Raw genomic sequence first — 15,503 nt, 5'->3', positions numbered from 1 at the left:
TGTTTTAGGTTGTTCAGACCCCCAGGAAGGTTCTTCATATTTATTCTTCCCCTAGTTCTCTCTAGTAAACTATCTGGTCTGTGATTTAGATTTTTTTCTTTATTGGAGTATACTTGCTTTACAATGTTGTGTTAGTTTCTGCTATACAGCAAAGTGAATCAGCTATACGTATACATATATCCCCTCTTTTTTTGATTTCCTTCCCATTTAGGTCACCACAGAGCATCGAGTAGAGTTCCCTGTGCTACACAGCAGGCTTTCATTAGTTATCTATTTTACACATAGTATCAGTAGTGTATATATGTCAATCCCCATCTCCCAATTCATCCCACCCCCTCTTCCCCCCTTGATATCCATAGGTTTGTTCTCTATGTCTGTGTCTCTATTTCTGCTTTGTGAATAACATCATCTATACCATTTTTTTAGATTTCATATATATGCGTTAATATACAACATTTGTTTCTCTTTCTGACTTACTTTACTCAGTATGACAGACTGGGTCCATCCGCGTCTCTACAAATGACCCAATTTCATTCCTTTTCATAGCTGAGTAATATTCCATTGTATATATGTACCACATCTTTTTTATCCATTCCTCTGTTGGTGGACATTTAGGTTGCTTCCATGTCCTGGCTGTTGTAAATAGTGCTGCAGTGAACATTTTGGTACATGACTCTTTTTGAATTATGGTTTTCTCAGGGTATATGCCCAGTAGTGGGATTGCTGAGTCATATGGTAGCTCTATTTTTAGTTTTTAAAGGAACCTCCATACTGTTCTCCATAGTGGTTGTATCAATTTACATTCCCACCAACAGTGCAAGAGGGTTCCCTTTTCTCCACACCCTCCCCAGCATTTATTGTTTGTAGCTTTTTTGATGACGGCCATTGTGACCAGTGTGAGACACCTCATGGTAGCTTTGATTTGCATTTCTCTAATAATTAGTGATATAGGTTATTTGTTCCATGAAGCTGGCAACCTCCTGTTAATTGCTTTCCTGCCATTGGTTTTGAGTGTGCCCTTAGGCTTGAACTTCCCCTCTTTCTGTTGTCACTTCCTTAGACAAGAACCTTGGTGTTCTCTGTGTTACAGCCTGCCTCTCCTCCTGGCCAGAATCTCTGAGCCATGGCTCCAGAGATGGAAGTATAGCCAATGATGTACTTCCCTCCCAGTGACACCCACACTTTAGGAGCAGAGCGCAGGGTGAGGGTGGTAGTTTCTGATCTTCTTGGTTTGTCTCTCCAGCATGGAACCAATAGCCTACAAATGAGCTGGGATGCAGGTTATCAGAGCCCTGTTGTTTTGAATGTGCTGTGCCTGAGGTAGATCCTCCACCCCATCAGTGGGGGCTGAGTTGAAGAAGAGATTCTCTGACATCTTGGCTACACTTGCTTGGAATTTAGCCTCTGTAGCATGTTGCTGGGAGAGACGAGAAATGCTGGTACCTGCCCACACCTCAGGAACATACCATAACCCTCGATTACACTAGAGGAATAGGTCGGTATAGAGGAATAGTTTGATTGGTACCTGGGGAGAAAGGGTGCCCTATGGTTTTGTCTGCACCTGCCTGAAGCAAAGCTTCTATCACACTGAGCTAGGAGGGAAAGGGAGAGGCGAGTCGTGGTTCAAATGCCACAGACTCACTATTCTTACCGAGTTTTATTTTCTTGAACGAATGTTTCTTCATCTAAAACAATTTCCAGAGACTTTAAAAGGTTGGGTTTTTCAATGATTTTCCCCAGTTATGCTTGTTTTGCTAGGGAGCAAGTTTGCAGTACTAGCTCCTCACAATGCCATTGCAGAGATGGAAATTTCACATTTGGTGGTCTTCTGCCAACCTAAAAGTAGTCCATCATAATGCCAAATGGTGGATTTTGTTTAAACCTATGGCATTGAATTTTGTTGCTCATACTTTTGGGGAGGGGGGCTGTTTCAGGTTGAAGGTTTATAGTGGATATGGGATTATTATAACATGGGATTATTCTGCTCTGTTAGAGATTATTGTATAAATTAAATATGATAAATTTACAAAGCATCAATTGAACTTTCCTATCTGGCTTAACAAGCCATTCCTTCTTATTTTTGGTACAGTGTTTTAATTAGGTTTTTAGTTTTAAATGATTAAGTTCCAATTCTTACATAAAGCCCTTTGACATTAAAAAAGAAAGGTTAAATCTCTTCTTATTGAAGTGAGCACTCTTAACATGACCTATAAATAGCATTCTACACTACATTACAAAAGACAGAGAAGACAGTTTTAAAATTAGAGTTTTATTAGTAACTATAAGGCTTACTATTTGCATTACAATTGTGTGTTTTCCATATTGTTAAAGATATACTTTTGGAGTTAACATTAAATTTCTTAAATTATTTTATGTAGCTATTTGAAAGGAAGTTTTAATGCATTTAATATACACTTTTCATGTTTAATCAATACTGTACTTACTGTACTTCTGCTTTAAGAGAAGTATATTTCTAATTTCACATGTGAAGTTTAGAGACTACTTTAATTCCATAATCTTGAGAAAATTATTTAATTATCAGAATTATCATTAACTTCAGATTTCATATGGCTGGAATGGGTATATGAGCAATTTTTGTAATTGTACTTAGTATATTACATTAATAAGCTTTACCTAACATTTGTTTTTGAATGAGTTAGAGGCCATGAGTATGTCTCATTATTTTAACAAGTTGCTTTAACTTGAAGTTTCTTAATGATCTGATTGTTTGGTTTTAACTTATTCCTATAAAAAGTGCCTTATATGCTGTAAAATGACATGTGTTGGTAGCATTAGCATTTCACTGATGTATTGCTTCTAAAACTAATTACCTGTTAAGTTTGTGACCAGCAGAAATGTTATCTTCTAAGTGAAGCCCTCCCCAAATTCCCCCCAACAGTACCTCTGTTAACTCAGTCCCGATCTTATATGTTCATAATTCTAGCTGAGCCATTGCCATGTGCTCTTTCCAGATCTGTCTCCTCCAAGGAGACAGATGTTCTCAAAGGCAAGGAGCATGCCTCATTTCTGTTTAACCAATACCTAACTGAGTGCCAAGCACATAGGATATGCTTAAAAGATGTTGAATGGGGCTTCCCTGGTGGCGCAGTGGTTGAGAGTCCGCCTGCCGATGCAGGGGACACGGGTTCGTGCCCCGGTCCGGGAAGATCCCACATGCCACGGAGCGGCTGGGCCCATGAGCCATGGCCGCTGAGCCTGCGCGTCCTGAGCCTGTGCTCCGCAATGGGAGAGGCCACAACAGTGAGAGGCCTGTGTACCGCAAAAAAAAAAAAAAAAAAAAAAAAAAAAGTGTTGAATGAGTAGGTAGATAGATACAAAAGAAATCTTAAAGATCATTTAGTCTTATCACACCATTTCAAAGGCAGGGAAATGAAGCCCAGGGAGGTTAATGCTTTGCTTTACTTTTAACAATTTATTGGAATTTATTACACATCAAGCATTTTATTACTGCACTGCTCTAGATTCAGCAAAAATATTCCCTTCTAGTATGTTCCAAAAATGATGCACAGAAATAATATAGATAAATTATCTCATTAAGTCCACTATTATTCTAGTCTGCAGAAAGTTCCTCTCTGGTGTTTAGAAAAACAAGTTAAGAATAGAAGACAGTACAGAAATCAGGAGTTTCTAGAGGATGGGACGTAACTGCCTACTGTCAGAGATTTGCTTTTGAGTAACTGAGTTTGAATCATTTTAAATAACTCATTTTGTATGTTTAACTCTTCTTCTCTTGGATTTATAAGAGGAATAATCTGCTAAACTCTGCTGACCCATATGTATTGTGTTTTGCAGTTCAGTCTGACATAGCAATTATCAGAGACTGACAGCTTCTACTCATAAATTTTAGAGCATTTATCACAGTGATTGAATCATGCCACTTAAATAAATTATTTTTAGGTTGAATTTGGTTTAAATGTCTAGCCACTCTTTTTGTGCGCAAAGTTGAGGTTTCTTCTCTAACCCTAGCCCCTGAGTAGGAGCCCATCATGTAGTGAAAACTAAGAATTCTGTTAAAAATCAAACAACTCATTAGACAGAAATGCATAAAAAATAAATTTGGTGGAAAGGTCCTTTAACATCAATATAGGTACTCAGAAATCCTAGATGCCATGTTTCACCTGCCTGAAGAACTGGTTTTGGATAGTCGTGCTCGTGAAGGTGGCTTCTAAATAATTAGCAAGTATGACATCTTTATACCTTTGTATAAATTTGTAATATACACTTAGTGTGTATATTACATTAATAAGATAAGCTTTACCTAACATTTGTTTTTGAATGAGTGGACCTGATAAGGAAGGATCAGGAATGAAAGGGACTAATGGAAGTAGGTAGCCTTATTGTATAAACCAAATGTATGAAGACTGATTTCATTGCCCTAAGAAAAATCATCAGGCCAAATGCAGTTCTAAAATTTGTATTATAAAACCTTCATTCAAGAAAATTAACTTTAATGAGAGCTAATAGAAAATCTGAAAATCTTAGTGATGATTAATGCCAAGTTCCTGTACTCCAGATCTTTCCATCATTAAGTATTATAATCTCTAATGAATTCTTTACTTTCTGGAACATAGAGGATTCTTCTAGGAGATGAAGTGTGTTCTCATATTGGAATTTTAAATTAATGTGTGTTAACCCATAGAAACATTACAAGATTGGAAAAATTAAAACTGCGGACTCGGGGGACTTCCCTGGTGGTCCAATGGGTAAGACTCTGCACTCCCAATGCAGGGGTTCCGGGTTCAATCTGTGGTCGGGGAACTAGATCCTGCGTGCATGCCACAGCTTAGAGTTCACATGCCACAGCTGAGTCCACATGCCACAGCTAAGAAGTCATCCACATGCCATGGTGAAGATTCTGCATGCTGCAACTAAGACCCGGCACAGCCTAAACAAACAAACAAACAAAAAACAAATAAATAATTGCAAACTCCCCCAGATTCCTTAAGACCCCGATCTCATAGGAGTAGAGGAGATAAATGACTTCAACTGAGATTCATCTAACACTACGGAATTCAAAATATTAATAAGTCTTTGAAGATCACTAATTTACCATAATTACCTTGATTACATTTCTCTTAAAAATCTAACATCCAAGTTATAGAAAATAAATTCCCTATAATAAAAATGTAGTAATTATAATATATCCAGTTCTCACTTGTTAATAATACTCCTCAAATGAAAATTATAACCCCCTTAAACATTCAATTTCAGGACACTTAACAGGCTCCCATCAATCTAACCTATTTTTTTTCTTACAACAAAAATACTTCTGATGATTTGACTGATAAGAGAAGGCAGGGCGGGAGTAAGTTTATTGTTTACCCAGCGTTAAGGGCCTTTAGTCTTATAATAATGTGTACCTGTGTTCCAGAGTATTGTGTCTAAGTGTCTAGTCAGAGCTCTCTGCTAAGCATAGAGAATCTTCATTTGGGCCCCAATGTTTCAGGATAGGAAAGAGAAAGAAAGGGAAAGGAAGTCTAGATAGAAGTTTATGAACTTAAAATTGAAATTTTAAAATGATTCTTAGAAATTTGGACTTCTTCCTTAGAATAGTATCTTGTGAATGGGGACCCATTCAAACAGGTTCCTCACCATCTACTAAATTAGTGCATTAGTACAGAATATTATCTGGCAGTGTTTGGTATAGGGAATATAGGAAGTAGGGTTAGTTCTCTGTGAACAAATATGTAACCAAAGCAATAATCTATCAGGTTTTAATCTAGTACCTCAAATTGACTTTGCAGAGATGTTTTTAATTTTTTCCCATGCTGCTTAAAATATTTTGAATTATATTTCAATATTTCTCAAATATGATTTTCCATATTTAAAAATTATATTTCTGTAGCAACAACAATTGGCTGGAGCTAACTAGTTGCCGTCCTCTTTGGTCGGTGATGGACTCTTTTTAGTTCCTCTCAGTCCCCTACTTCCTACTGTCTCCCCCATCCTGAGATCTCTAGTCAGTTTGTATGCCCTGTGCCTTTTTACTATTTGATCATCTTGGTTGTACCAGGACCTCTTAACTTCTTTAAGTTAGAGCCTCATGCCTTACAGCGTTTGAGTTGATGACCTCTGAGCTTCAGAATGCAGTTAAACTGCTGCCGCAAAAGGGAAGAGTTGTTGGCATTAGCTGGTTTATCTTAATGATTTCAGCAGTTACATAGCCTTCGGTGTACTGTTTTATGAACAAGTGGAAACAGATGAAAGATAATTTTATTCTACACTCTCATGCTGCCCTTTCGCTAGTGTAACTGGGACTAAGAAAGACTGGACAGTACTACAGAACAGATGTAAACATGAACTTGGCAGATCCTCCTGGCTCAAGCATAGAAACAGTACAGAATACTGCTTTGAACCATTCTTTGTGAAAATGTCTGATGCTTCTAGAAAATACCAAAAATGTTTTATTAGCTATGTTTTTTCCAAATGAACCGTAAACTCCTTTGGAAATACAGTGACTCAGTATCCAAGGAGAATTTCTTCATGCAGGAACTATAAATGACATTACGAATACTACTTTTTAAAAATTTCCATTGGAATATTTTTCTTAAAAAGTTGAGATGTCACACTGAAGGGGATACAGTGCCAGAAATCACAATTTTTAATCTCTTCCTTTATACCATATCAAAAGGATGTTAGGTGTCCATTATTAATGATTAACCTTTGTTTTGATTTTTCCTAACATGGTTTAGTTCACATAGTCCAACTTCCAATTTAAGTTTCTAAAACTCCTAAGGCTTCCTTTTGATGCCAACATTAACGAAAGGGTTCTTCATTTGAAAGGAAGGCTGTGCTGCACTTGGCAAGGATTAAAATGCAGTAGTTTAATCCTTTCACGCTATGAATGGAGATAATTGAAGCATAAACCATTTAAAGTTTTTGTACACACTTACTTGACTATGTGTCTATATTTTGAGAAGAGACTGCATGAACATAGACTATTTTCACTATTTTACTTGTTAAAAGAATCTAATGAACAAGGATTTAATTGAGTTTGGGGTTTATATCTTGAATTTTTCAACTAACTTATAATGCAATCTTTTGGTAAGGATTATTTCTTCAACTGAATACCAGTGATGTCAGCTATCATCATATTGTTTCTATTAGCATTTTTAAATTAGTTTTCAAAACAAGGGCAAACACCTATCCAGAATATGTATCTACTCTTATAAAATGAATTGCTGCCACTTCTAGAGTAGATGAGGTCCAATGTAATCACCATACCCCCAACTCCTTATTGTGCCTCATCTTGCACCCCATCTTCCCTACCCCACCCCTTAACCCCTACCTTGATCAAGTGCTCTCAGAATGCCAGTACATGTTAGCTAGGTCCTGCACTTAATTCAGGCTGTAGTCCCTTTCTCCCTCAAATGTGCACACATTCCTGGTTAGATTATCTTGTAACTTAACCCCACTTTTTGGCTTAGTGACAGCAGAGAAGGTGGGACAGATTGTAGGAAGTGGGAAGAATGTTGCCCAATGCAGTTAGAAACTTCTCCATCATCTTCCAATAAGAGAGAGCTCTAGCCTTTAGGGGAAACTTCTCCTTCATCTTCAAACAAGAGGGAATGTCAACCTTTAACAGTCCACTCCTGCAGGCTCTGAAAATCCATTCAAGTGAATCTTGGGATTCATGATTTTCAGGTTACCTATCCCATGGGTCAAATATCATTTTTTCCCATCTAGGGCTCTAACCTTAACATAGCAGACCTGCTTAGGTTGAGAATTTAACCTTTTTGGAAGCTCTTCTACTCTTACCATTAAGTCCTGGTCTTAGTCGTCAGCTTTCCTTGCCCTCCTGCTACTGGAGGTGAGAACCTCTTGTTTTGCTCTCGAAGAGGCCCTCTGGCTTTCACATTTAGCTTTTAATTTCTCATTAATCATGCTCAACCTTTGTGTCTTTCCTTTATTTCCTAAATTGAGCTTAGCAATAGCCATCAAACTCTGCTGTCCTTATAGTTAGTGTTTATCTAATATTTCTCAAAAAGCCTCGAGTATCACACCCAGTGGAACATTCCCTTCCACCAGAATACTACCCAAGACAGCATCAGTAAAAGACAGTGTGGCTGTCTGTGCACTGCTTACCCCCAGTGAAGGAATCTTTATTGCCAGTACCGTGATAGGTGATCCAACTCCAAAATCTTAGTGTCTGCTTTCTCAGATCACTTTTGGTATTAACTGTTGTAGATTGGGTTCCCTGCAAAGAAAATTCTGGGATGGAGATGAGTGTACAAGAAGTTTGTTTTAGGGAGTGCTCTAGTCAGTACGAGTGGAAGGGAAAAGTTGGACTATGATTCAGTGTCAGTAGAAGCCTCAGCTGACCTTGGGACCTCTGAATGTGGAATGGCCCTGCAGAGTTGTCCTGAGTTGTGGTGAGGGGGTCTAGTCTTTACTCCTCTGAACTGACTAGTTATTGAATGCAGGCTAGCACAGAAAAGGTCACAATCTTTGGCAAGGTAGTACTCTTCAGCCAAAACTGTCCTCCAAAGGGCTGGTTTCTTAGGGCTGTCTGCCAGCAGCATTTCCAGCAGCTGAGGGAATAAGCCCTTCATTTCTGTGAGGGATCTCAGTGGCATGTCACAGCATCCATTAGTTTTACTGAGTACATTTCCTTTCGTTTTATTGTGTAAATTACTCTTTTTTTTAAATATTTATTTATTTGTTTTTGGCTGTGTCGGGTCTTAGTTGCAGCACGTGGGATCTTTCGTTGTGATGCGTGGGCTCTTCGTTGTGGCACATGGGCTTCTGTCTCTAGTTGTGGTGCAGGGGCTCAGTAGTTGCAGCACGTGGGCTCTCTAGTTGCGACGCACGGGCTCCAGAGTGAGCGGGCTCTGTAGTTGTGACGTGCTGGCTCCAGAGCACACAGGCTCTGTAGTTGTGGCTCACGGGCTCTCTAGTTGTGGCTCACATGCTCAATAGTTGCAGCACATGGGCCCAGTTGCCCCGTGGCATGTGGGAGGGTAAGAACTTTATCGCTTTGTTGACTAAAATTTTTTTCTAGCTGTTGTTTCATTCTCATTTCATTCAAAGTCTGAGGCATGATTCTTCATATTGAATTTTTAATAATTAATTGTCTCTAATTTTCTTTCTCTGCATAATGAATTATTTATTTTTCTATAACCTCTTTATATAATTGAATGATGAAATGAAATTTTTTTAAAATCTGTTTTATAAGGTACTTACAATCCCTCATGTCACTTGACTGTTTTTCAAAGTCTTAATAAATAGCCAGTGAAGCTGTGAAAATAGAATCAACAAACATCATGGCAGTGGCAAAAAATGAGCCTGGAAATGTAGGTAGGTAGGTTTTCACCTGACAGATGATGAGATTATTCCTATATCCTGGAAGAGAAGAAATGAGATCAAATTTGCACTTTTGTTTTTTAATCATGCTGATGGCAGTGTGAAGGATACATGGGCGAAGGAGAGAAGATTGGTTGTAGGTATATCATCACATAAATCGCAGATATTGTTTGGGAGTTTTCCTAGAGGAGTATGGAAATAAACACTTCATTGGGAGTATATGTTTGACAGATTAAAGAAATTATCTTAGTAAAAGACTACATTTCTATATCCATCTTTAGTGTGGTGAAAATAAATGCAGAGATATTTGATACATTGACATCGACAGTTGTTCCACTTAGTTTTGAGTTCAACTAATAATAAAAGTGAACAGGTTACTTAGTTTTCCTAGGATTCTATGAAAATCTTTCTTATTGTAATTATTACATAAATTAGCTTCATTAAATTAACATGAAGCCTTTACAGAAAACATTAACATATCAATGATAGTTTTCTAAACACATTTAATGGGATTTAAAAAAAAAACTTTTCTTAAAGGTAGTTGTGGTCTTTATACCACGTTCATCTTTTTAAAGCGCAAAATAGTAATGTCATTTTAATATTCCTATGAGTCAACTCATCATTTTAAAACTTCTCTATTTATTAAGTAAAATTGCCATTATCAAACATAGTAAATGCTGCTACTAGAATAGACTTGCAGATTACCTGGCTTTTGGATTAATAGGTTGTTTGATTTGACTGTCAACCTACTGTTTTTCAAAAAATTTTATTAAAATTCTTGCACTTTTTAATAAAACTTTTTTAGTTGGAATATATGAAGACAATTCTATTAAAATTTGAAATACAGTTTATTGTTCACTTAACATGAGTGCCAAAGATTGTGGATGCTGTAATACTGTTATTTAAAATCATGATGAAACCTATGATATATAGGTAACTGTTGCTTTTAGGGTGAGAAAGCAAAATGTGATTATGATTAGAATATCTTTTTTAAAAATGTAGCCTACCTTAGAATTAAAATGTGTAAGATAAAAAAGTAGTACACATAATTGTTCTTAAAAATAAAAAATGCTTTTGAAGGACTAATACTAAATGCTTCCTTTAAATACATTTTCCTTAATTGTACTAATACAGGGTCATCTGCTTTCTTTTCTTTGATTTCTTTCTTCTCGTTAAAATGTAATTTTAGGGACTTCCCTGGTGGTCCAGTGTTTAATTAAGACTCTACAGTTTCACTGCAGGGGGGCACAGGTTCAATCCCTGGTCAGGGAACTAAGATCCCACATGCCACATGGTGCAGCCAAAAAAAAAAAAAACAACAGTAGCATTCATCCTTGATCTTGTAAGAGGGTCACATTACCCACCATCGATGACACTTAGATCTGAATCATGTAAACTATCAATAAACATCATTCGATGTACAAAAAAGTATATATATATGATATATATAATTTTAAATACATTTAAGTACAACTGTATTAAAACTATTTTTATGTATTGTACTTCTTCCTGTTTTTAAATGTACACATCAGTAACAGAACTTACAATTCTCTTATTTTCCTCCTAGATTTATTCCTCACGACATTGTCTGCCTCTAGTACCTTCCAGTTTGAGATATGGAAAAATTTGGTAAGAAATCTTTTCTTTGAAGCATTTTTAAATGATGGCTTTCAGTAAAAAAAAGCACACAGTCTTAGAAAGTAAAATGAAAGTAATCACTTGGTCGGTTGGTTTCAACATAAATAGGACAACTTTAAGAGCTTTTGGTTGCATTGCTGCATTCAAACTGCTGAATATTGCTGAAGGAAATGATTCTTTCAGCATCAATTTCTCTGCAGGTTTTTAGGCATGACCTGCCAATTAAACCAATCAGTCTTCCCTAATGCGCATGTTAACAGGGCCCCTGCTAGGCTGTCAGCTGTTGAGAGAGATGCCTGTCACTTAAGTTGTCAGCATGATGGTTTGATGAAGAAAACCCCTTTTAAAAGACTAATTTTTCCTACTTGCCTTCAGGCGTATATACAAAAATAAGAACAACAGATACTAAATTTACTGGCAAGTTGACGAGGCAATATAGTTTTTTAATTGCAAGTAGAATATTCCCAAACTGACGTCATGGTTTTACTTTATTTTTAGCTTGATGTAGATTATATGAAATACTAATTAATGAAGAATAGACTACCCAGATTTTTAAAGTTGAATTATAGGTACATAATGGAGGACAGGATTTGAGGACAAGCCAAATTGGCCAACTGAGTGACATTCATCAAATAATGGTCGAGTATTAAACCTCACTTTCCTCATATGGAAAACAGGTATAAGAGTGTCATGTCAGCTTCATAGACTGTTTGTGAAGATTAAATGCAACAATGTGTGTAAAATACCTGGCACACATTACACACCAAATTTTAATTTGAGATCACTTGGTTTCCCAGCTGTTTACTCCAGATTGTCTTTTATTCAATCTAAATTAAACCCATAGCATTTTGTAGATTTTTGTTAAAATACTCGTGAAAAATAAACAGATTTTTAAAAATGTAAAGTGCAGGCTCATGGAAGAAGACTCATTATCAGCCATCTCTTATAGAAGAGTCATGACTCAGATTTCTTCATGGAAGGAAACTAGGATTGGGCAAGAGCTTTGTTTAGACAAGATTAGGGCTTTTAAATACTACTAACTACTTCCAAACTAAGCAATTTGATCCTTTTTTCTTTTCTTTATGAGGCAAGGAAAAAGAAAGACATCTAAACCAGAAAGATTTATCTTTGTTTAATGTACAATATTTTTTAATATAGTTGTATTTGTTTTTCTGATGATAGAAATACAGTTATATTTTTAATGATTACCATAAATGAAAATTTCCACTAGTGGAGGATACTCGTTTTCAGGTAGCCTTGAAAACAATACTTCAAGTGAATCTTGAGGTATTAGAAAATGAGAAAATCAATCATTTTGATTAACAAACTAGTATCCATCAGGGGGAGAAAAGCCTCATTATAAATAAATATAATATATATATATAAAATTACAGACTACTTTTGGGTATATTATTTCCTCTCAACCTAGGCTGATTTAAAGGTCATAAAGTGAAGCAACTCAACAGGAGAAAAATCTTCATGAAGAGACTCGATTTTGATTGGACTCTTTTTTTACCTTTCTTGTTTTCTTTAAAGAAAATAAATTATCTATTTGACAGTAGAGACTAAGGGTTTTTCATGTGGTAAAACAGCTGGGTCAATAAGGTACTCACGTTAACAATAATATAAAAGTCATTAGTACAAAGTAAGGGGAATGTAGACTCAAAATTAACTTGTTCAGATAAAGTGTAGGTTTTGTAAAATGGGAGGATCATTTTTAATTAGAAGTTGGGCAAACAATTCACAGTAACACACTAATTGACAAAAAAAAAACCCTCAAACCCTATAAAACCATATTAGCTAATAGAAGAATATGCGCTGCAGCAAATCTTTTTAGGTAGTTTGGGCACAGCCCCATGGTAGGTGCTCTGGGAGATCAGAAGTCGACAGAAGACGAGGAGGAGGGCTAAGATGTGAGTGTAGGCAACTCTGACTGGTATGATGAGAGGTACAAACCTCATGCTGCAAGGAGTTAAAAGACAGAGCAGTTGCTTCCATTTGGACCACCCAGGATCATCCGGGAAGGCTTCAAGGAAGATGTGTATTTGAAATGGCTGGTACAGATGAGCAGGATTTTAGTGGTTGAAAGTGAGAAGAAGGAAGAGGGCAAGGGCATGCATGGGAAACACAGGACATAGAGTAGAAAGTGGCTGGTTTGGGCCAGAATATGAAAAGATACTGGAAGGTTAGATTAGAACAATTGGTTTAGACAAGATCAGCAAAGGTCTTGACTCCTAAACTAAGTAATTTGATCTTTTAAAAATTTATTGAGAAGCTTAAGTCCTAAAGGTTTTATGACTGAGCATGAGATAAATAGAGCTTTCATTATTGCAGTTAGTCTGGCTATTGCATATCAGATAGGTTAGCATGGGAAATCTGGAGGTGGGGGGATGACTTAGGTAGAATCTATATCCTGGGAAAGAGGTGGATGATTAAAGGAGTAGAATGTTGGGAATAGACAAGAAGGGATAGGTATGAGAAGACAGAATGACCGTTAATGCAAGGGTAACAGAAAAGACAAAGGAAGATCTAATTTGGGGCAGGAAAAAAAATTGTTTTAGATAAGAGACATATCAATGAAATGGTTAGAAATGTAGGACTGAAACTCAAGGAAGAGAATAGATAAGTATCATGAAGGGAAAGAGTTAAGAGGGGAATGGCAAAGCTAGACCCATGGACAACACCCACCACCCTTAGAAACTTTCAATCTTGGCACTTAATGCCATTTTAGGCCAGATGATTCTTTGTTTTTTTTGTTTGTTTTTGTTTTTTGGAGTTTTTTTGAAGTATAGTTGATTTACCATGTTGTGCCAATCTCAGCTGTGCAGCAGAGTGACTCAGTATACATATATATACATTTTTTTATGTTCTTTTCCTTATGGTTTATCCCAGGAGATTGGATATAGTTCCCTGTGCTATACAGTAGGACCTTATTGTTTATCTCTTCTAAATGTAATAGTTTGCATCTACCAACCTCAAACTCCCCCAGTCCATCCCTCTCCCTCCCCCACTCCCCGTTGGCAACCACAAGTCTGATCTCTATGTCTGAGAGTCTGTTTCTGTTTTGTAGATAGGTTCATTTGTGCCATGTTTTAGATTCCACACATAAGTGCTATCTCATAGTATTTGTCTTTCTCTTTTTGACTCTACTTCATTTAGTATGAGAATCTCTAGTTGTATCCATGTTGCTGCAAATGGCATTGTTTCTTTTTTATGGCTGAGTAATATTCCATTGTATATATGTACCACATCTTCTTTATACTTTCATCTATCGATGGACATTTAGGTTGTTTCCGTGTTTTGTCTATTGTGAATAGTGGTGCTATGAATATAGGGGTGCATATATCTTTTTGAATTATAGTTTTGTCCAGGTATACGCCCAGGAGTGGGATTGCTAGATCATATGGTAATTCTATTTTTAGTTTTCTGAGGAACCTCCATACTGTTTTCTATAATGGCTGTACCAACTTACATTCCCACCAACAGTGCAAGAGGGTTCCCTTTTCTCCACACCCTCTCCAACATTTGTTATTTGTAGACTTTTTAATGATGGCCATTCTGACCTGTGTGAGGTGGTACCTCACTGTAGTTTTGATTTGCATTTCTCTAATAATTAGTAATGTTGAGCAGCTTTTCATGTGCCTGCTGGCCATAGGCCAGATGATTCTTTAATGTGGAGATCTGTCCTGTGCATTGTATGTTGTTTAGCAGTATCCCCCCTGGCCCCTACTCACTTAGATGCTAGAAGCTGCCTCTCAATTGTAACAATGAAAATGTCTCCATATATTGCCCAGTGTCCTCTGGCAAACAAAATCACCTCTGGTCAAGAACCATTGCTTTATGCAAATAAAGATGTAGACACATGATAGTCATCCTATGTTGCTTCCTGATCATTTTTTTAACATTATAAATATGGCAGTTTTAATAGTAAATATTAAAACCTGCAGGCCAAAGCATAGGTGGTCCTCCATGTAAAGATACTTGTTACAACATAGCACCTGTGGCTGGAATTCAAGCAGAAAATGGCAAATCCCTTGTCAATGGCAGTGTGTTAGCTGCTTCAATGGTGGGTAGCAGAAATAATAGTATTAATACTAGCGTTCCTACTACCAATTATAATGTTAACTACATACATATTTGTGCATATGCTGAGCTAATAAGCACTTTATATGGATTATTTTACTAATCCTCACAAAAACCTTGTAAAAATTCATTTTAGAGATAAGTAAACGGATGCTTACATTAGAGCTAACTTGTTCAGGGCTTCCCTGGTGGCGCAGTGGTTGAGGGTTCGCCTACTGATGCAGGAGGCACGGGTTCAGGCACGGGTTCGCGCCCCGGTCCGGGAGGATCCCACGTGCCGAGGAGCGGCTAGGCCCGTGAGCCATAGCCATGGCCGCTGAGCCTGCGCGTCCGGAGCCTCTGCTCTGCAACGGGAGAGGCCACAACAGTGAGAGGCCCGCATACCGCAAAAAAAAAAAAAAAAAAGAACTAACTTGTTCAGACCTCTAAGCTAGGAAACAGTGGAGCTGGGAGTTGAT

General features: G+C 37.2%; 1 protein-coding gene across 4 annotated transcripts in view; it reads left to right on the top strand.

Annotated features, from left to right (window-relative positions):
• The window catches only part of ITFG1 (integrin alpha FG-GAP repeat containing 1), a 249,392-nt gene that overhangs the window by 57,709 nt on the left and 176,180 nt on the right, over positions 1-15,503 (top strand). For all 4 annotated transcript variants that reach the window (XM_032614034.1, XM_032614035.1, XM_032614036.1 and 1 more), the window contains exon 7: positions 10,892-10,953. In XM_032614034.1, the coding sequence (XP_032469925.1) occupies positions 10,892-10,953 (62 nt within the window). The remainder of the gene's footprint in view (positions 1-10,891; positions 10,954-15,503) is intronic.

Source organism: Phocoena sinus, chromosome 19, assembly GCF_008692025.1.
Source record: "Phocoena sinus isolate mPhoSin1 chromosome 19, mPhoSin1.pri, whole genome shotgun sequence".
Lineage (NCBI taxonomy): Eukaryota > Metazoa > Chordata > Mammalia > Artiodactyla > Phocoenidae > Phocoena > Phocoena sinus.
Note: the sequence above shows the minus strand (reverse complement) of the source record. Positions and strands in the feature narration are given on the sequence as shown.